This window comes from Gymnoscopelus braueri (assembly GCF_963280865.1).
Source record: "Gymnoscopelus braueri genome assembly, chromosome: 21".
NCBI lineage: Eukaryota > Metazoa > Chordata > Actinopteri > Myctophiformes > Myctophidae > Gymnoscopelus > Gymnoscopelus braueri.
The window spans coordinates 35,047,080-35,069,935 of NC_137623.1; the positions used below are offsets into that span (position 1 = coordinate 35,047,080).

Below are 22,856 nucleotides of genomic sequence, written 5' to 3' on the forward strand. Positions count from 1 at the left end.
TGGACTGAACATGAAGTGGCACACATTACCACTGGGGGGACACTTGAAATTGTTAGCATTTTAAATAAAGTGACTGCTTGTAGACAACCACTGGGTGTCATTTTTTCAGTCTGAGCAGAGGAAACAGTACTCTGAGATTCACATTAAAACTGACTCCAAAAAAGTCAATACATTATGTTTTAGCAATTCATACAGCTGTTCTATGTCCCTGATGCAAACTTTGTTTTCTGTGCTAAGTTAACTCATTGTTGAACAGCTGCTCTGTGCGACCTCAGCTCAGGTAAAACTACCTACAGTGTATGTTACCTTTGAGAATTAACAGCTGCCTGCCTCTCTTTTTTTCTAACTGGCATTTACTGTACTACTGGTTTTACAGTATCTTTAGCCACTAAATTTATGCTGCGCTGTTGTTTCTCTAATCTGGTTTTTAAACACTTATTTTTTTAAATTTCAATGTAAGGAAAACCGAGGTCATGATTTTTACACCGGGTACTGCTGGCAAGTCGCCTCGATTACTGCAATGCCCTCTATGCCGGCTTCACCCACGCCTCCCTCTCTCGCCTGCAGCTAGTTCAACGCACACCTTTTAACAGGGACGCGAAAACGTGAACACATCACACCCATTCTGGCCTCCCTCCACTTGCTCCCATTACGTTTTAGGATCCATTTTAAGATTGTATTGTTTGTTTTTAAATCCTTAAAGGTTTAATGACATTCACTTTTACACCACATTCAAAGTCTTTGTCCTGGTCCTTCAAAAGTGTACAAAAAGTTTTAAGTGAAAATTCCATTCCAGTGATCAATGGCAGGTGTTTTTCTCTCACATTTCTAAAGCCTTTTCAACTGCAATGAAAAAAGAAATCTTTGCCTGCGGGTGTCGCTGGTGAGGGATTTTGCCTGTCAATCATCGCCTCTGCTCCGCCCCCCCCCCAAAGGAAAGGATAGGGGAGGGGAGGGGCGAGGAGGAGAGTGGGCGGGATTATTCGACAGTGACCTCACTGTCGAAGGGCCAAGCTCAGATTACTTTTCAGCCTAATTATTCAGAAAACCCCAGACCACAGAAAATCCACTGAATGTTTTAAGTTCAGGTTTTTTGGGTTTAATTGAGGTCATAAAACCCCAAATAAAACATTGAAAATAAAAAAAGTGAAAATGAATGTCATGATACCTTTAAAGGGGAAATCCACCCATTTTCAATATTTAACTATGTCATTAATATAGCATAAAGGAGTTGTGTGGAAATAAGAAAAAATTAAAAAAAAAATTAACATTGCAAAAAAATGTAACATTGCAAAAAAATTAACATTGCAAATTACACCATGATGAGTCATCACAGTGTAATTTGCAATGTTAATTTTTTTGCAATGTTACATTTTTTTGCAATGTTAATTTTTTTTTTAATTTTTTCTTATTTCCACACAACTCCTTTATGCTATATTAATGACATAGTTAAATATTGAAAATGGGTGGATTTCCCCTTTAAATGGATTAGCACCAGTTTATGTCTCTGATCTCCTTAAATGATATGTTCCATCGAGATCACTGAGGTCAGCTGACCAATTGCTGCTCGTCATCCCTAAGGCGAAGTCCATATTTCTCTGCTTTCTGTTGCTTTTTTGGGAAAACAACCAACATTCAACTGCCCACAACTATGGAATGGACTATCTCGGCGGCACATTTTTTACGTCTTTTAAAGCGATCAGCGGGTGGATCTTTGAGAAGAAAAATATTCTATGATTTTCGGAATCACTGGCAAGGGAAAGCTACAGTATAGATGATGTTCAACTCTGGCAGTCAATGAGTTAAGCAAAGAGGGCGGCAAGCCTTTTCAGTTATAGCTCCCAAACTACCTGTTTTTAAAACCCATTTAGAAAAACTAATTTGTATTCCTTGGCTTTTAAACCCTGATTGATATTTGTATTCATGTTTAATTGTATTGCATGTTCTTTTGTATTGCATTATGTTTTTTATTGTTGTTATGCCTACTGTGCAGCACTTTGGTCAACTCTGTTGTTTTAAAATGTGCTCTATAAATAAAGTTGGATTGGATTGTTTATTCTATAAGGTGTTTTCACTGCCTGAGCCTCTTTTCGCTTACATTTCATTAATTTGCACACCTGAGCTTCACTACTGCTTTGCTGTGTTGGCCTGGGCCTTTGATCACATCCTAACGACAGCACTGAAGGACTAATTCTTTCAATCTACCAGGCCTGCAAGCATAAGCACAAGGACACTTGGGGACAATTGGGGATCTCATTTTAAACAAGCTTAGTGCTCTATGAGCTTTCCAGTTTAGTAGACCTTGTATTGTGAATTTGTACTTCCATGTACTGTTGTTCTCATGTCTTACTAAATAAAGTACATCAACACTTTTCTTCCGCTCCATGTTAGTGAATGCAGCCGTTCTCACTGGCCGCACACTCCACTCGCACACGTGAAGATTTTTTGGCCACACGCATTCTTATTGAAATGCATTGACCAGACATCCCGCTGTCCCGCATCCGATATTGCACTCCCTTGGGGAGTGCAATATGCACAAAGGGTTTGAAGTCGAGCGGTTCTCGAGATGCGAAGTAAAATTACACTCACACAGAGATTGTCATTTATGGAAGGATATACAAACATAGGATGTATTTCATGTCTGTGTATTGTGTGTGTGTGTGTGTGTGTGTGCGTGCGTGCGTGCGTGCGTGCGTGCGTGCGTGCGTGCGTGTATATATATATACACACACACACACACACACATTTTTGGGGGGATTTTCTGCCTTTATTGATAGTATTACAGTGAAACAGGGAGAGAGATGGGGAATGACAGACATGGTGCTGTCAGGCTGCATTAGAGCCTATATGTGGTATGCGCCTGGACCGCTAGGCCAGCGGGCGTCCAATTATTATTATTTATTTTCAATTGAGCATTATCTGTATATATCACATGTACTCAAGGGTAAAAGTATAGATTTTTTTATAATTAAAATGGATTAGTATTTTTGTATTATCGGTTAAATTGATTACCGTAATTTTCGCACTATAAGCCGCACCTGACTATAAGCCGCAGCAGCTAAATTGAATGTTTGGAACATATATAAGCCGCACTGGACTATAAGCCGCGGGTGTAAAATCCATAGATTTAGGAGGTCCCCTAGTGGCCGTTAGCTGTAAAAATCCATAGATAAGCCGCACCGTTATATAAGCCGCAGGGTCGAAAAATTGGAAAAAAGTCGCGGCTTATAGTCCGAAATTTACGGTAGTCTGATTAACTTTTGCCCAACATTTACCCCTCCTTTTGTTAGATTTCTGAGGACATGCATTATCGTGCACCCACGCTCGATCTGAAAATCTACCTCGTCCCTAATCCCTCCTCCCCTCCAGTGATAAAAAAAACAGAAACAAATAATAAACAGCTGTGATTGAAGTCCCATCGTCAAGTGGAAGATTAGGAGGGGGAACAAAACGGCAGAACAGGAGCGATCTTTTGTTCCAGAAGCCACGAGATGCAGATCTGCTCCTTACTGCTGTTTTCTTTTGTTGGGAGACAGTGTGAGAGTGTGTGTGTGTGTGTGTGTGTGTGTGTGTGTGTGTGTGTGTGTGTGTGTGTGTGTGTGTGTGTGTGTTTCTTCCCTCGAAAGAATATGTATGCGTGCATTCATATGCATGTACAGCGTACGCCACAAATTTCGACGTTCAATCGCCTCGCTGTGCTCTGGCAGATGTTTGTTTCATTGTCGTTTTTTTCTTTGCAGGACAAATCTTTTGTTAAGAGATGCAGAGGTCTAGGACATCGCCTGCAGGCTATGCTTTAATCATCCTCCATTCATCGCATACAAATTTACTTCTTTGTGTATTTCCATCTTTATCTCTTTAAGACCGGGATACGCATTCGTGCGTCATTTTTTAGATTTCGTTGGGCTATTCAAAAATAGCAGATATACAAGCTCATAGCGCGGCAACGAGTGCCGCGCTATGAGCTTGTATATCTGCTATTTTTGAACAATCATGAAAAGTTGTGCTTTTTTTTAATTTTTTTATTTTTTTGGCGGACATTTGTAACTCAAATCTTTGCTTCTGGGGGTTCCTGGAAATACATATTTTACAAATGTTCGCTTTAATATTTTTAAAGCGAACATTTGTAAAATATGTATTTAAAGCGAACATTTGTAAAATATGTATTTCCAGGAACCCCCAGAAGCAAAGATTTGAGTTACAAATGTCCGCCAAAAAAAAAATATATATATACATATATATATATATAATCCAAGATTCTGCCGCAATTGTTTTTTCAAATCTACAAGCTATGAGCTTGTAGATCTGCTATTTTTGAATAGCCAAAGAAATCTAAAAATGACACACAGAGATGCGTTCCCGGTCTTAATGGGTTATAGGGGGAGTGCATCACACTGTGCCTGCAGTCACTTATCCTCTTCTCTGCCTCTGTTCTACCTTATGGCATTCAAGGCAAAAGAGAGACGGTGAGCAGTGCTGACACAGGGTGGGGGGTGGGGGCGGGGGTTACATATCACGGCATACAAACACATACCCACGCTACAGTGCAAACTCAATGGGCCCGTTATTTGCTTTCACCACCAGAGGACAACGGAGTAAAAATTAAAAAAGGAAAAAAGAACGTCCAGCCAAGGACGTTGGCAGTGGTACAAACGCTCTCGCTAGCTGATGCAGACAAAACAAGGCAGGCAAAGGCCAGGGCAGAAGAACACACAGCACTAGAGAACAGAGTTTGGTGGTGTTACCTCGCCATTGAAAAGCAGCCGCCCAAACAGTAGCTTGGCTTCCTCCAAGCCTCCCTCCAGATACACAGCCCCTGTGGGAACAGACAGAGATAGAAAGGAAAAAGAAGACCAGAAGTTAGAATGACAAATCGATATGAGAGGAGAGTTCAATCAAAAAGAGATGGAATCTTTGCCAAAAATAAACAGACTGGTGCAGGATGCTTCCTGCACAGTAAAGTAGGTGGCACACACAACCACCCGGCACCATTCTGTAAAGCATGCCACCATTTCACTGCTGGCCTTAAAAAGAAGATAAATTAAACCAATTTCGAGGCAATTCCAGACCTCTCTCCTAATGGAAAAACTTAAAATTAATTGAACTCTGCAATGAGTTATAATTGCTTTATTAAAAAGTAGGAGTGCATTTTTTATTGGTTTTTGATGGCGACATGACCTTAGGGGTCCTGGCATCGCAAGATCGACCTCCCTGCTACCCTTGTCGCAGTTGTGTGTCTGTGTGTGTGTGTGTGGGTCCTGCGCATTCAATTCAACATCGCTTCTCGGTCGTCCAAACTATATCCTTGTGCCTTGAATTGTGCCTTGAATTGAATACTGTAAGTCGTGGAGTTCTGAGCAAGTCAATTTAGAAGGCAATAACGACCTGGCAATTGCTTTGACAATTGTGTGGTGTTCTTTTTATTTTGTGCATAACTGAGCCATCAGAGAGGGAAGCACAACGGTGTTTCTGAGTTCAAATGATCCGGCTGCTTTCATGGGCGACATCAAAAACAGATATAAGGGATTCATCGTCTGGGGAGGGAAACTGCTTGCAGATGGATAACAGGCTCAATTACACCCACCCACCCACCCACACACCCACACACACACACACACACACACACACACACGTATCTGAGCAATTTATGGCATCAATGTGTGGCTCTCTTTTCTTTTGTTGCATATTCTGAAAATAAAAGTTCAAATCATTTTTGATTAAAATAAATTAATGAAGAGAAAAAAAGACATACTGATAGATTAGGATAATCTTTAGTTGCACGCCCCCTACAATGCTGACCATTAAAAAGAAAGACCATTTAGCGGCTGAACTGATTGTAAGTGTCATTTAAGCCACCTTGATAAACAAATCAGACTGTGAAATCAGTGTTGTCACGCAAGTTTCAAGGTGCGGGTACATTAAAGAGACCCTATTATCTGTGTGGGTATACAACACACTACTTGCTAAACATTTCACATAGTCAAAAGGCTAAAGATTTTTCAGCATCTATAACTTCACCAAACCTGTGTGTGTCCGTCTGCCTATCCTGGGCATAACTCGATGTCAGATGTTTTTCATGACAGAGATCCTCGTATCTCCACAGTCAGTGCCGCACTAGGTACTCTGAGAACGGGTACAATACTCTGGTAACAGGTATAACGGGTATTGCATAAACGGGTGGGGCAAGCATTCCCATCTTGCATCGATTCGTTCCCGACTTGCATTGTTCCCGAGTAGGCCGGTACCCGTTTATAAATAACCCACTGATTGTGGTATTCAACGTTATTAGTACTGTGTGCCAACAGGTACCCCACAGGGTACTGCGAATACTCTGACAACAGGTGCAACGGGTATAGCGTAACCAGGTGAGGCATGCATCCCCCACTTGCATCGTTCCCGTTTGACATTGTCCCTGAGTAGGAGTAGTAGGGCTGTCAACTTTCCTCAGAAATGATATTCGAATATTGGTCTTAATAGTTGGCAGATATTCGAATATATTCAAATATATTTTTATCCTTTTTTTTTCAAAAGCATATTTTTTTCAATTTCTTTTTTGACAGAAACAATACAAAAAACAATGTATCGAGTGCTCGGATCGAATAAAACATATCTTTTGTTTGTTTTTATAACTTGATATATTGTTTTTTGTATTGTCCCTGTCAAATAAACAAACATATTCGAATATACATATTTTCCCCATATTCGATATTCGAATATTAATTCACCAGCCCTAAAGAGTAGTGCAGTTACGGTAGTTGCATTGAATTAGCATCTGAACACGCCCCTCACCTACCAATTCCTACCTTACAAAGACCTAGTCTCAAGTCATCCCTTGTATTACAAATACAATATTTTCAAAGACATTAGAATTATTCATTTCCCATGACATAAAACATCCCAGGTTTTCCAGGACACATCCTGCACACACACACACACACACACACACACACACACACACACACACACACACACACACACACACACACACACACACACACACACACACACACACACACACACACACACACACACACACACACACACACACACACACACACACACACGTAGTGCCTAGTGAATGCATGAGACCTACATAAACTAAACCAAGAGGAAAAGGGGGGGGGGAAAACTGTGTGTGTGGGGCTGACACACAGACACACACACACACACACACACACACACACACACACACACACACACACACACACGGGAATACTCAAAGCCTAAATAAACAGTCATAAAGTAATACAAATATAAAAAACCCAGCACATTGCTGTATACACACACACACCATCTCCCTGAACCACTAAACTCCTTACAGATGTGTCTGTGGGATGGTCGGCTATGTGAGTAACTCTGAGGGTCACCACAAGAGGAGGAGGAGGAGGAGGAGGAGAGGAGTCATTTCCCCCAAAGTTTCAAACATAGACATAAGTAAGTTTGGAGCCCTTTCGTCCCACTCAGAAACACATTACCTCTGGAGGACTGGCCATGCTGAGAACACACAGATGCTTAACGTTTGGCTCTAGGGAGAGGGTGGGGCGGGGTGGTGAGTGGAAGGCTGCAGGTGGGGGAATTTCTTCATGTTCTGATGACACATCATATTGGAGGAAAGTTCTCCAAAGTGTAGGCGTCAAAGTCATTGGAAGTGGAACTCAAGAGAGGGTGGGCTGTCCCCCCCTCTCCGTTTGCTTTTTTTCTTTTTCGGGGAGGACACGTGGACGGTGGGGGTGTGTGTGTGTGTTGGGGTATGCAGGGTACAGTGGAAGGAAAAAAAGAAACACCTTTGGTGTCAATCAAAGAGGCTGGTGGATGAAGAGAAGCTCAATGTGCCAGTTAATTCTAGAAGAGAAACTCCTCTGACAAGGAGGATAATGAGAGAAAAGAAAAAGGGCCCCCCAGCAGCCCGATGAATGACAGAATGATCATTAAAACGGAGTATATGGTGGCCACACACACACACACACACAATAGCACTAACATCTCATCTCACATGGTGTCATGCCCTGGTTAAAAAGTAAGTACCACCTTTCCCTCTGACTCTCTCTTCCTCACTCTTTGTATAATATCCCAGCAGTCCCCAGGCCCGGCAACTGTTAAAACCTACTCAAGAGGTCCCGGAGATAGCGATGCTAAAAAGGAGCGGATCTGGGATGCATGCATATACGTGTATGACTGACACTGCGTTGAGGAGTTGAGCTCGTGTTTGGATTCGAGCATCGGTACTCCTGGCCCCAACTAATGGATGCTCTGTTAACTGGCAAAAACGAGTGCAGACCTGCAAAGCAGGGTCAAGCCTTCGTGGAGATGCAAACGTAGAAAAGCTTGCTAATGAACCTCAAGCGTTGGTTGGGTTTCAGGTTCAGAGTGAGCGCTGTGTGCTCGACTCGGAGGTGTTATTTTTACGAATATATTTCACTGCTGTCTGTGAAGGCAATTCAATGACCAGTGATAAAAAATAAAAAAAACAAAAAAAACAAAAAACATGGGGTCCATGGTCATATGAAATAACAGCGGCTGACAGTCGCATTAATAACCCAGAAATGAATTATTCAAAAATGATCAGGCTTTAATCCATCAAATAATATATTAAGCTGATCTCTCTCTCTACTCTGTGTAAATGCCTCTCTCCCTGGGGTTGATAGGGTCTGGAGCAACAGCAGTAGCCACATTATAGCGGCAACATAAACCTAGCTTTGCAAGCCAGTCTTTTGGTTTCATTCTCGCAAACACGGTAAGGTTAAATAAAAGGTTTTTCCAAAGCAGCCACAGCGATGAGACAAGGCACAACGGCATGGCTGACAATTCAAGCATCTGACCTCTTACTTAACCCTTTAAAGGGTAAGACCACTTTGGTAGAGGTTTGGGTTGTGTAGTTACCTTGCCATGATGTAACTCCAAAGGTGGGCAAGAAATCAAAAATAATTGCTCCATTGATTAGAAATTGATAATTCAAAATATGCTCCTCATTGACTTACATTGTACGGTAAAACAGCTCTCAAAGTCAGTCTTTTAGCACATAAATGAACCCAAACATAGCTGATTCAGACAATATAGAGCATCACCAAACCCAGTACTGTTTGTTTTTTTTAATAAAAATGTGAACTTTCTGTTGATTTTACTATTTGAAGATCTGGATCCGGATCCGCCGATCCAGTCCGGGTTTTCTACTTATTAAAAATGTCAAATTCAACAGGAAGTTGACATTTTTATTTAAAAAAAAAACAGTACTGGGTATGGTGATGTTCTATATTGTCTGAATCAACTTTGTTTGCGTTCGTTTTTGTGCTAAAAGAGTGACTTTGAGAACAGTTTTACCGTACAATGTAAGTCAATGAGGAGCATATTTTGAATTATCAATTTCTAATCAATGGAGCAATTATTTTTTATTTCTTGCCCACCTTTGGAGTTACATCATGGCAAGGTAACTACACAACCCAAACCTCTACCAAAGTGGTCTTACCCTTTAAGACCGGGAGAAGCATCCGTGTAATTTTTTTATTTGACCTAAAAAGCATTATTTTACACTTTGGCTATTCAAAGATAGCAGATATACATGTACAAGCTCATAGCGCGGCACTCTCTGCTATTTTTGAGCAAATCTTTTGTGCAAATCTTTTGTGCAAATCTTTGAGTATATATATTTTTAAAGCGAACATTTGTAACTCAAATCTTTGCTTCTGGGGGTCCCTGGAACAAAATATTTTGAGATGGGGGTCCACGGCCAAATATATATCATTTTGGGGGTCCTTGACATGAAAAAGATTGAGAACCACTGATACAGAAACATACGTTTTTCAGAAAACTGTTGGGATTTAGGAGACATTTGTAGAATCGGCTGGCTGTGACAGATGATGATCATGATGATGATAATGTGTGAGACTGTTAATTGTTTTCTTGTGTCGATTACAGGAAGACCAGGGAGAAGGGAGCGAATCCATTTGCTATCGATGTGGCAATTAAGGGTGAGGGGTGGACAGGGTTCTTGTCACATGTACGGTAATACATTGGTTGTACTGTGCACAGAGCTGCTGGTATTCATATAGTGAATAGAGAAACAATCCCCATTATTTTAATAGGAAGAGCTGAAGACACCCCCCAACACACACACACACTCACACACAGTGATCAACCATCTGTATCCCACTTTCCTGCTGGCACTGAATAACACACATCCACTGCATGAGGAAAATGATGGCCTTAAAAGAGAAGGAAAAATAGAAAAGAAAAAGGTTCCCCTCTATCCTTTTGCCATCCCCTCTATTCTCTTTCCCACTGTTCCTCTGTTCTTTCTCAAGTACTTTCAGACAGGACGGATGCCATCCCCTCTATTCTCACTCCCACTGTTCCTCTGTTCTTTCTCAAGTACTTTTAGACAGGACGGATGCCAGGTGAGCTTATTGTTGAGAAAAGACCTGGGGGTGGTGGGTGGGGGGTGCAGTGATGAGCAGGCAGGAAAGCGTCACTGGTCCTCTTTTGACTAAATCGAGCTGAGAGGGACAAAGCGCTTTCTGAAAGACAGAGCCAGCAAAAGTACAGCGAGTTAGAAGGGCGTAGAGAGAGATTGTGAGATGTGTGTGTGTGTGTGTGTGTGTGTATGAGAGAGAGCGAGAGAGAGCGAGAGCGAGAGAGCGAGAATGTGAGGCAACCAGGCCAAAAGAGCCCAAATGAGAAAGACCCATGCTGGCAGAAGTTAATGAAGGAAAGGGATCAGAAAAGCTAGATTTCCATTCAACACTTTGAATTATTCAGATTTCCCCCCCCCCCCCCCCCACACACACCTCCCCTTTTTGACGGGTAACCATTTGCATTGCAGTTACTTTTGCTTTCCATTCCTCCGTTGCCTTTCATGCCGTAATTTTTCCTCACTCTCCCCCCTCCTCTTCCAGGCTCATTGCAAAGCAGGAGATCATCTGCCATTTTCAACATGGCATGGAGTTCGCTGGGGGTTACCGTGGCACGGAAACAAATAAAACGGGGGTTAGCAAACATGCACAGTAAGCTCTTAAGCTATCTGCTCAGGGGGCCTCGGAGATATTATGTGCATGTCATACTCTTATCTCCGCACCTTTTCAAAACGGGGAAAAAAGGAGACGAAGAGAAAGGAAAATAAATAGATAAGACGCAATTCTGAATTGCAGAGAGTTTGTGCTCTGAGTTCAAAGACAAGGGGCTCGCTGTGTTGGTAGACGGTTCCGAGGTGGTAGTGTAGTGAAGAATGATAATCATGTTAAGATTGTTGGTAGTGTTAAGAGTGTTAATATTTGTATGCATGTGTATTTACTGATGAGTGTTAAGAGTGATTTATTGTACAACAACATATTATTACCATTATCCTCCTATAATTCGACAAAGCTCTGTGTGTGCGGTGTGCGGTGAGCCCAAAATCTGTTCTGCCCGGTTCTCCTCAGTGGCTGGAGCAATTGATCTGAATTTGCACACAGCCATTGACCATTACCATGTGCACGGAAAACAGCGAAACAGCCCGATTTTCGCTTTCCCCAAATGTCAGCTGTTTATTAGCGTTTTTGTGTTCGCTGGCTCCCGGGTTGCCAAATCATGTGCGCATATCCCCCCCACGGGTATGGTCTAGTAATTATAATTTTCTAAATTTAGAGTAGCCAATTATTTTGTTTCTCCCAATTTAATTGTTATGCTAGTTAACCTTCCCCACACATTTCTGTGATTTGCAAACTGCTAATGCACCCTACTGGCTCACCTGCCAGTTAAGTGAGCAGCCCCCACTGGGAGGACGTAGAGCCTCCATCCTACACAGAAACTAGATACTTTTTTTTTAGGCTTGAGAGTGAGACAAAGCGAGAAAGAGCTGACAGCATGACAGCTTTATCTGCATGAAAGTTCCTTCGCCTAACTCTAACTTCATATGGTCCACGATGCCCACGGAGGAGACGGACAGACAGACAGACCGCTCAACAATGGGGCGGGGCCTTAACCCATTATGATCTGAGGCCGATTCTACAAATGTCTTTTCTGAAAAACTCTTGCCATTTCAGTGGTGCTCAAACTTTTTCATGTCAAGGACCCCCTAAATGATATGTATGTTGGCCACGGACCCCCCCCCACATCTCAAAAATGTTTTGTTCCAGGGACCCCCAGAAGCAATGATTTTAGTTGAAAACGCTTTTAAAACATATATAAAATATTCAAAGATTTGCACACATTTTCTTGATTTTTCAAAAATAGCAGATCTACAAGCTCATAGCACAAAGTGACACGTATATCTGCTATTTTTGAATAGCCAACCAATGTGCTATATATATATATATATATATATATATATATATATATATATATATATATATATATATATATATATATATATATATATATATATATATATATCGCTAAAATCTAAAATGACAGAGATGCTTTCCCGGTTTTAATGGGTTAAAAAAAGTGTTGGAGCAAAACGAAAGAAAGAAAGAAAGAAGTGAACCTCATTCATTTCAAAGCGAGGAGTTCTGTGTGTCTCAGGCAGGACGCTTAACGTGCACGTGTCATAGTTGCGCATTGAGGAGGTGTGTAATATGGGGATGTAGTATTCTAAAACCACTAGTAATATGCAAAAAAGCATTACACCCATCACTGCAAGCCCCCCCCCTTCTGATGGTGGATCTCATCTCACACTCCCTGTTTACCCAACACTTTCTGCTGGTGTCTCACATGGATCTGTACAGAGAGGGAGAGAGGGAGGGAGGGAGGGGGGGAGAGAGGGAGGGAGGGGGTGGGTGAGAGACTAACCCTAACCCCTAGAGACAGGGTGCCTCGACATGGCAGGTTGAGCACGGCTGTGCATGGCGATGAGGTGATTGCCAGTGGATAGCTTACAACACCACAGGTGGGATGCCGATAATGAAGTGGTAACAAGCATGGGATCCCGGCGGGACCCCCGACAGAGAGAGAGAGAGCGAGAGAAAGAGAGAGATCAACAATAGAAAATGGAGGTGCCAGTCAGCACTATTTGGCTTCCAAATAGTGGAAAAGAAGGAATAGACAGGAGTGAAATTAGAAGAAATGGGGTGGTGGTGGGTGGTAAAAGAAAAGAAAAAAGAAAAGAAGGAATAGAAAGGAGTGAAATTAGAAGAGAAAGTCACTTCTCAATAACCAAAAACTGCCTGCATGGTAAGCACTTTGGTAAAAAGTGGCTCCAATCACCATTTGAGTGTAATTGCATAACTTAACCTGTTAAATCATGATATAAGTAAATGACGAATCACAAAGTGTTCTTCCTTTGTATTCCCTCGGTAATGGCCAGTCACAAGGCGCAGGGGCAACATCCCAGACCCACCATTTACATAGCCTCGTGTAGCCAGACTAGAGTCTGGTGCCTCTATGAGGACGTTTTTTTTCCAAGGGGGCGGGATCAAAACAATAGCTCCGGACGCAATTGGTTAGACCTACAACCAACTACCAATTACAGTCTCCCATATTTGAATACTGGTCCCTGATTGGTCACCACAGACTTCTGGAGCAGGAAATGGATTCACAACGGAGCGGTGCCAGACCCAAATCGCTGAGGGCATTTTTTTTTTTTGCACTGGCAGATTTGTCTGGTCCCAGGCTACCATTTCCATAGGCATATAGCCCCTTTTTATTTTATTTGTAGTTTAGATTTTGTGTGTTCTAGGCCCCAATAACATTAACATGCATAATAGGGCAATCACGTCAAAATATTCCTCCAGTATAAGCCCAAATAGCGGCGATTGCCAATACATTTGCTCAAGAAGAGACATTCACTCCCCAACACCCCACACGTGCAGTGCCAGTGTCGGGTTACGAACACAGCAGCACACTGTCAATATGAGGAACAGAGACGAGAAACGACCAATGGGACTCGATGTGAATGTTTAATTAATAGTGTGTTGAAGCGAAGTTCAAGCAGTGTAGAGACTGAATCCTACGAGTACCACTATGAACCCTTTATATGGGTGCAATTTGCACTATTGACAGAAACGATGTGGCAAAACACTCGCCATTCAAGTTTCCTTTTTACGTAGGCATTGTCTTTTTAACTCATTCAGTGCCAGACTTATTTCTGGCTGTGTTGTCCCAGTCAGTGCCAGAGATTTTTCAATTTATCTTAGATTTTCAAGTAGTCAGAGAATATTTATCTCCAGTATGATTTTTGTGTGGTTTCACAAATTAATTGTCTGCCTTTGAAAATAACATGTCTGGGCCAAAAATACATAGTAAAAAAAAAGTACACAGGAGCCGAGATACAGCCTTTAAAAAAAATAAACATTAAAAGGTTATGATGACATGCTGTTTTTGAAAGACTCATCTGAAATCATGACGCATGTTCAACAAGAACGTGCGTAATATGGCCCAAATTGATTCACATTTAACGGTTTATTATTTATTGAGCTGAATTCGAGGAGGCAGATCATTACTAGCAAGACTTGAAAGACTCATCTGAAATCATTGCAACAAGAAAGTGCGTAATATGGACTCATCCAATCGCCGAATGCCAATATATTCGTCCAGTCGCCCAAGTGATCCGATAATCCGTAATCGGATAGCCGGAAACAGGATGAAAAGAAAAAAAGAAAGCCCATTCACCCATAACAGAGATGCATTCATAATGTATAGAGCATGGTGGGGGGTCTTAATCACTGCACATTATCTGACCTACTCTGAACTGCTGGTATCGAGAGGAATAGCTGGCATTAATAGCTTGTGTGTGCGTGTGTGTGTGTGTGTGTGTGTTAGGGGTGTCGGAAAAAATCGATTCGAATACGAATCGCGATTCTACTGTTGGACGATTCAGAATCGATTCTCATTTTAATTTTTTTTTTTTAGGATCTTGGATTTACCTTTGTGTGTTTACATTATTATCAGTTGATAAAACCTTTACAATTGTAAAAGCTACATAAATGTACTCTGTTCTCATGCCAGCAGATTGGAGTAGATCCTGAAATCCTATGTTTTGCATCAAGAATCGTTTTGAATCGAGAATCGTTTTGAATCGAGAATCGTTTTGAATCGAGAATCGTTTATTTTGAAAAAATCGATAAAAATCGGAATCGTGACCCCAAGAATCGGAATCGAATCGATTTGTGAGATAGCAGACGATTCACAGCCCTAGTGTGTGTGTGTGTGTGTGTGTGTGTGTGTGTGTGTGTGTGTGTGTGTGTGTGTGTGTGTGTGTGTGTGTGTGTGTGTGTGGGGGGGCCTATGGACTGCCAGGTCAAACCATATTTACTAAGATCAATAAAGTAGCTTAAAGTATCCAGTATACTGCAGCTATTCACACAGCTTAAAGTGTGCACGCGCACACGTGCTCACACACACACACACACACACACACACAAAACAAACAGAATTGGATGTGCACGCATGCATACACCTAAGTAAATTTCATGAAAAGGAAGCATTCTAACAAATACTTCAATTAGAACAGCAGGAAGTAAACTGAAGGAACCAGTAAAGTAGCACTGCACTAGGTAGTGGACATTTTCACCTATTCCCTATTTGTTATCCGTGTTTATGTGCGGGAGCCAATTGGGAGCAGCACTTCACTCCAAAGGCCTTATTCCAATTCTTAACTTGCCAACCTAAATCAAAAAGGTTATAAATACTCCCTAAAAACGTATTGTGCAATTACAATACCGCTCAAAACACAGTCTATGCGCAAAATGTGCAATGCACAGTACGTATTATTATGTATTCTCTCGATTGTCTCCATCACCGTCATCATTAACAACTCACCAATGAGTGCCTCAAAGCAGTTGGCCATGGCGTGCCGCAGGTCCGATTCCCGGCACAGGTCGGGCCCATGGGCGTAGAGCATGAAGCGGTCGAGTTCCAATTTCTGCGGAAGACAAAAGCACGACACGTATTCACATCAGAGTTGTCTCCTCACCAGCCGGGGCTGAGAGATGTGAACAGACACAATCATTGGTCACTGTATTTGACAAAATGACACACAATTTGACATGCTGTACAACACCAAACTACTTTCTTTGGGGGAAGCTATAAAAAAAAGCTATATAAGAATATTTGCCAGCCAGATGCGGGTACTTGTAGTGATCAATAATGCGATTTCTTTGTTTTACACTATGCAGTCCTGTTCACTGGCACAGTTTTAATAGCTCTTCTGCAGGAGTGATGGCATCTTTGCTATGGTGTATTTTTATGGACACTCCGACTCCACTGAGGAAAGGATATATATTTTAAAAAAAGGGAAAGAAAAGGCTCTAAAAACACGAGGGAAATGAAAAAGATTGCCTGTGCCCTCATTGGAAACAGGGTTCCACTCTTGTGGAACTGACAGATGTGCCCGTGTGCACTCCAGCTGTGGTATGAAGCCACCACAAGATTGAGAAAACGCGTACGATCTCATGTGTGTGCGCGCACACTCAAACACATTGACTGGTGCACACTAGCATGCATGCACAGATGGCGACTCTCTCACACACTTGCTAACAGGCAAACACTGTACACACACACACACACACACACACACGATAATCCCACGGAATAGGCCTACAGTATGTGAAATATATGAACTTTTATCTGAAAAGAAAACCAATGGGCTTCATGTTCAAAGACTTTCTTTACAACAGTGAGCACAGCACATACTGTTACAGTACAGTGATGGGTCTATTATTACTTGAGAACCTGCCTCCGAGTTGTATGGTCGGTTGGCTGAACAAAAAGAAAACCAACGGGCGTCATGTTCAAAGCCTTTATTTACAACAGTGAGCACAGAACATACTGTTAACCCATTAAGACCGGGAAGGGAACGCATCTGTGTCATTTTAAGATGCCTTTGGCTATTCAAAAATCGCAGATCTACAAGCTCATAAAAATCGTGAAAATGTGTGCAAATCTTTGAATATATATATACATTTTTAACTAAAATCTTTGCTTCTGGGGGGTCCCTGGAACAACATATTTTGAGATGGGGGTCCGTGGCCAAATACATATCATTTTGGGGGTCCTTGACATGAAAAGGTTTGAGAACCACTGATATAGAAACCTACGTTATAAAAAAACTATTAGGATTTAGAAGATATTTTGTAGAATCCCCAGAAGCAATCGCTTGAAATCTACAATCCACAAGCTCATAGCACGGCACTCGGTACCGCACTATGAGCTTGTATATCTGCTATTTTTGAATAGCCAAAGACATATTAAAATGACACAAATGGCGCTTTCCCGGTCTTAAAGGGTTAAACTGCCGGCCGACGATAATGAGGACTCATTATTACAGGCAGTGTTGCCATATGTTGTGAGAGAAATAAGCAACCAGGTCTAGGGAAAAAAAAGCCCAAAAGAAGCAACTTAGGCCACATGAGCACTTTAAACCTATACGCATATAGGCTCTTTGAAAATAGCTTTGCGACGCGTTGTGAGCCTGTAGATCGGCCATTTTCAAAAAATCTTGCAATAACATGTGGAATATTTGGAATATTTTGGAAACATTCTAACACAAATATTTTGTGCATTTAATGCACAAAACATTTTCATGAAAATATTTGAGAACCACTGGTTTAAATAATAATAAATGTTTTTGGAAACAAGCCTAAATAAGCAACTACACTTAAGAAACGAGCCCAAGAAAAACGCGACCACTGATTTTTCGTCGCTTAAAATAAGCAGCCATGGCAACACTGAATACAGGGGCTATAGGGAAGGGGCAACAACCATTTCTCTACTCGTGCTTTGATTTGTCTGACCAAACAAGCTAAACAGCCAATCAGGGTGCTTTACCCCCAACAGTCAGGGTGATACTTAACACATTGGGTGCCAGAGGTTTATTAAAATATTATACTTTGAGTGCCAGGATCTTTAACAATTTTTGAACCTTTTTCAAGTACCGGTAGTCACAAAATATTTTCAGTGATCACCGTCCTCACAGTGATCCCCTCATTACACACATACAGGTCTCGTACAATCGGGGGGAAAAAATTAAAAACATTCGGTAATCCGTTCCATAGTTGCAGCCAGTTGAAAATAGTTAAATTAATTGCCACCTAAATCCATCAGTGGGTGGTATCCTACACCTCACGCTCGCTCAACGCAGAATTAAATCAAAAACTCAAACTCTGTTGTTTTTGATTTTGGCTTTTATGCCTTTGAGGCGATACATGCAGCAATTGTTTTTTGTTGATAATTGCGAGTGTTCTCTAGGTAGAAAGGCTTTAGGAGGGCCTGGTAAACAGCTTGGTGACGGTGAGCACACAGTATTACACACACCCCCTTCACAAGCACCCACACACCTCCCTCTTCTCTATACCAAACACAGACATATTGAAACAAGTTAAACTGCACTGCTAACGTACAGTATATTCGGGATGCAGCAATGTATTGTACAATGTGGGAGCGACACGAAAGATGTAGAGTCTTGTAATTGCCTCCTCCAGATCGTGGGACAATGAACTCTTTAACTGCCAGAGTAATAGTGTAATAGTGTTACGCTACTGCCAGCGAAAACAAGCATTTTTCAACCTTTGAAAAATCATGGAATATTTTCTGTGAATGCTATCCGCACTGTGATCCCCTCATTACACACAGGGGTCTCGTAGAATGTGGGAAAAAGAAATATCCGATAGCGGTAATCCGTTCCATAGTTGTGGCAAGTTGAAAATAGCATGTTTTGCCAAAAATACATTGTAAAAAAAAATAGTACACAGGAGGCGAGATAGAGCATTTTTAAGTAATAAGTTAACCAGGGAGTGAATGGAGCAGTACATCTTCGGATTGCGTTATCTCTGGTTCTGTGGGGAGAAAAAAAAAAAGAAAAAAAAAATAGCCTGCCAAACTTGTCGTTGGCAGGCTGAGCCATAGCAGAATTTGACGAATTAATTCGTCCATGGCAGTTAATGAGTTAATGCCATGTTGCGTGATGATGGGACAAAATTCTGTAGGAGTAATATAAAAAATGTGCTTCGCAAAAATTGGCCTCCTGGTGGCGCTATAAATGGCGGATGTGAAAAATGCAGGGAAGAGGTTTTTCCTTGGCTTCTAGGGAGTGTGCGTGCGATCGGTCCAACGGTGATGGAGATTAGCTGTTAACAGACGGACAGACGAACATACACCCACACACACGGACAGGGGGCGAATACACAGTATCGGCCACGCCTTGGGCCTGGCGGAGACAATAATAAAAAACAAAAAATTGAAATAAGTGAATGCACGTTGTACCTTGGCCAGCATGGCTAGGTGCTGGTTCTGTACTATGGCTGTTCTGTAGGTGGCCAGACCACCCTCCTCCAGGCAGGGGAACAGGTAATAGAGGTGGACACTGTGGACAGAAAAGAATAAGCAGAAATCTAATTTATTAACAGCTTTCCCCATACTTATGAATATACCGTTAGTGCAATTCTCAAGCCGTTATTCATTTCCCATGTTTTGTGTGTTTCCCCAATTTCTTTTTTTCTCACAAATGTGATAGTGGGGAAACATCGAGGTGGCTGTGGAAGCTTGAGTTGGACCACACAGCTGGGGTTCCAGGCGAGCAATCTCCATTTTAATTAGGTTCTGGTGCCTCACACACCCCACCATGTCATTAGATTCCATATGAATTTAAAAATGTCTGTGTAACGCCGTCATTTCTAATCAATTCAACATAAACACACAGGCTGGCTCTCAGCTTTTTTCCATATTCACTCTGGGGGCACTCTGTTTGCATTGTGATGTTAACACGGGAAAAACACTTGGAACTTACACTTACAGTAGTATATTCCTCGAAATATTTAATTGCTGCAAATGCCACACGTGTGTGTGTGTGTGTGTGTGTGTGTGTGTGTGTGTGTGTGTGTGTGTGTGTGTGTGTGTGTGTGTGTGTGTGTGTGTGTGTGTGTGTGTCTGTGCGCACGTTAGTGTTGTTTCGACTAGTGATTTAATGGTATATTGCTGATTGAAGGGAAGATCACTGTTGAGGGTGTATACTGCTGTATATTATTTTGCTCATTACTGATGGTATTTCTTTTGTGTGTGATGTCTTTACTTTTACCCTGCTGTATCTATAGTACTTTGACTGGCCCGTGTAACTGTAGGTTAACCTCTTGAATCATCCCAACTCTAGCATCTGGTTGTAGACAAAATGTATTAGACTGGTAATCCCAAACGCGGATATAAACTTTAGGGGGTTGGCTCACACATTGTTCAAATGCTTCTGCCCATCAGTCTGTACATTGGACGCGCTGAAAAGCCGCAGCAAATAAAGCGGATGCTCCGCCTCCCACACCTCCCTTTCGCCTTTGCAGTCATGTAAATAAGTGTTTGTGCGCGTGCACGTGCACGCAACAAGCACACACACACACACACACACACAGTAATGAGCCCACCCTTTTGGAAATGTCGGCGGTAACAAAGGCAGGCAGTCAGCTAGCTAGCTGGGCAGCTAGCTAAAATACTGCAGGTACCACTGTGCAGGTTAATAATAGCTCTGTGTAATTACTGCTGGTCTGCTCTCACCTGTGGAGTCAATCTGGTGAGTGAGGCAGAGAAGCTATGTTCCAGGCGGCTAATTGAGAGTTGTCATGGAGAACTATGGAGGGGTGTTATAAAAAAAGGGTGTAGTAGGCTATACATCCTGAAAAAAAGAAATGCCAATTGCGAGTAAACCTCTACGAGAAGGAGGAGACGCAGAAGCAGAAGAAGATGGTGATGGTTTTAGATATAGATATGCAGAGGGGTGATTTAGTCAGTTGTTGGGCCACCATGAGAACCTGCAGAATAGCTTCCATGCACCTTGACATAAGATTGTAAAAGTCTCTGGGACTCTAATGGAAGGATGGAACACCATAGTAACAAAAGAGATTTCCTCATTTGGCGTTCTGACGATCGAGGCGGAGAGTGCTCTCTGAACACGTCGGTCCGAAAAGGTGCTCAATTAGGCTGACATCTAGTAACTGTGAAGGTCTATGCATAGACATATGATTCACATAATTGTCACACTCGTCAAAGCAGGTTATTATGTGTGTAACTTTTGAGGTGTGAGATAAGAGACGGGGAAAAAGTTGTAATGAATTGAATCTATATTTTGCCTGCATTAATAGTACCAGAGAGACCATCTCGACACAGATCTGACCAAAGCTCCTCATCAATTGTGGTATTCAAGTCTGACTCCCACCTCTCTCTCGAGATTTGTGCAAATCTGGGTCTTGGGCTCTGTTCCATTAATAAAGAGTACATTTTAGAAATGAATAGGTATTAACATGGACTACCATCGAACAGATCCTCTTCACTAGGCCTACTGAACACAGGTAAAGTAATTTCAGTTCCCAAAACATCTCTGAGCCTATAGGTACTCTGACAACAAGGTACAAGGGTTATTGCATAACTTGGTGGGACATGCATTTCCAACTTGCATTGTTCCCGATTTACATTGTTTTGTGCAGCGTTCTAGTTAATAATTACAATTTAAAAAATGTAGGCTATCAATGTATATCTCTATCTATCCATCCATCCATCATGTTATTTGTTCTACTGAACCATTTGAAGGAGCTTGTTTTCTTATTTTTTTCATAGTCTGTATTTTGTTTTTATCAAAATGTACTTAACATCCCGACAGTCTTATAATTGTGTAAAAGGTTTAGTAATTTAGAAAAGGAAACCAGGTGTGTCCCTTAGGAACAAAATCACATCTAATTCTAATATATTAATTTTGTGAACTGATGGAAAAACACCTGCAAGTGACTAGGCTGCGTGCCATTTAATCAAATCTTGCACTTGATAAAGAGCTCTGTGAAGAGCATCTGCTAAATGCCAAAAGGCTAAGACAAAGAGCCCTGGAGACATAGGACAACCCTGTCTGCTAGACGTATTTTCAAAGGGGAAACGCGGATGACATCTGTCAATTAGAAGTGATTCATGGCCTCTCACCTGGTGAGGAACTCCACGACGGCATCACCGAGAAACTCCAAACGCTCATTATGATTGATCCTGGAGGAGAAGGAGGTGGAAGGAGAGAGAGAGGAGGGAGGGGGAAGAAATGAGGACAGATGAGGTAAGGAAGAGGAAAGGTAGAAAAGAGGGGTGACAGAGGAACAAAATGAGCAAAGGCATACAGCATGTCACACACATATGCATGCCTATTTGCACACGAACTGTATTTAAACACATTCAAGTAAATACACACATGTGTAACCCATTAAGACCTGGAACGCATCTGTGTCATTTTTAGATTTGAGCTAAAAAGCATTATTTTACACTTTGGCTATTCAAAAATAGCAGATCTACAAGCTCATAGCGCGGCACCGAGTGTCGCGCTATGAGCTTGTAGATCTGCTATTTTTGAAAAATCGTGAAAATGTGTGCAAATCTTTGAATATATATATTTTTAAAGCGAATATCTTTAACTCAAATCTTTGCTTCTGGGGGTCCCTGGAACAAAATATTTTGAGATGGGGGTCCACGGCCAAATACATATCATTTTGGGGGTCCTTGACATGAAAAAGATTTAGCACCACTGATACAGAAACATACGTTTTTCAGAATACTGTTGGGATTTAGAAGACATGTAGAATCGGCTGCAGGTCTTAATGGGATAAACACGCACGCAGACATATTATGCATGCAAACTCTTGTGCGTGCGCGTGCACACGCACGCACACACACAAACACACACTAAACACACAACTACATACAAAAACGTGTCTGCATGCACCCACTGCACCCACAAATACACACAAACAAGAGACAGAGTGCATCTAATAATGAGTGGAATCGCTGCCCTTAAAAAGAGAGCCTGTGTCCCTCGAGACCGGACGATCCTCTCACAGTCGGAGTTAATTTTCCTGTCAGTGGGCCTGCGGGGCCGATTAATCATGACAGTATGCCCCTGTGATGCAGGCCCCGCGGTCAGCCACAGTCTACCACAGATA

The 22,856-nt window shown here is 41.8% G+C and overlaps 1 protein-coding gene across 2 annotated transcripts in view; it reads right to left on the reverse strand.

Annotated features, from left to right (window-relative positions):
- Positions 1–22,856, reverse strand: part of drosha (drosha ribonuclease III) — a 137,180-nt gene that overhangs the window by 51,472 nt on the left and 62,852 nt on the right. For both annotated transcript variants that reach the window (XM_080417844.1, XM_080417843.1), the window contains exons 21-24: positions 21,856–21,915; positions 19,171–19,270; positions 15,730–15,832; positions 4,746–4,816 (exon numbers count right to left, since the gene is read on the reverse strand). In XM_080417844.1, the coding sequence (XP_080273970.1) occupies positions 4,746–4,816; positions 15,730–15,832; positions 19,171–19,270; positions 21,856–21,915 (334 nt within the window). The remainder of the gene's footprint in view (positions 1–4,745; positions 4,817–15,729; positions 15,833–19,170; positions 19,271–21,855; positions 21,916–22,856) is intronic.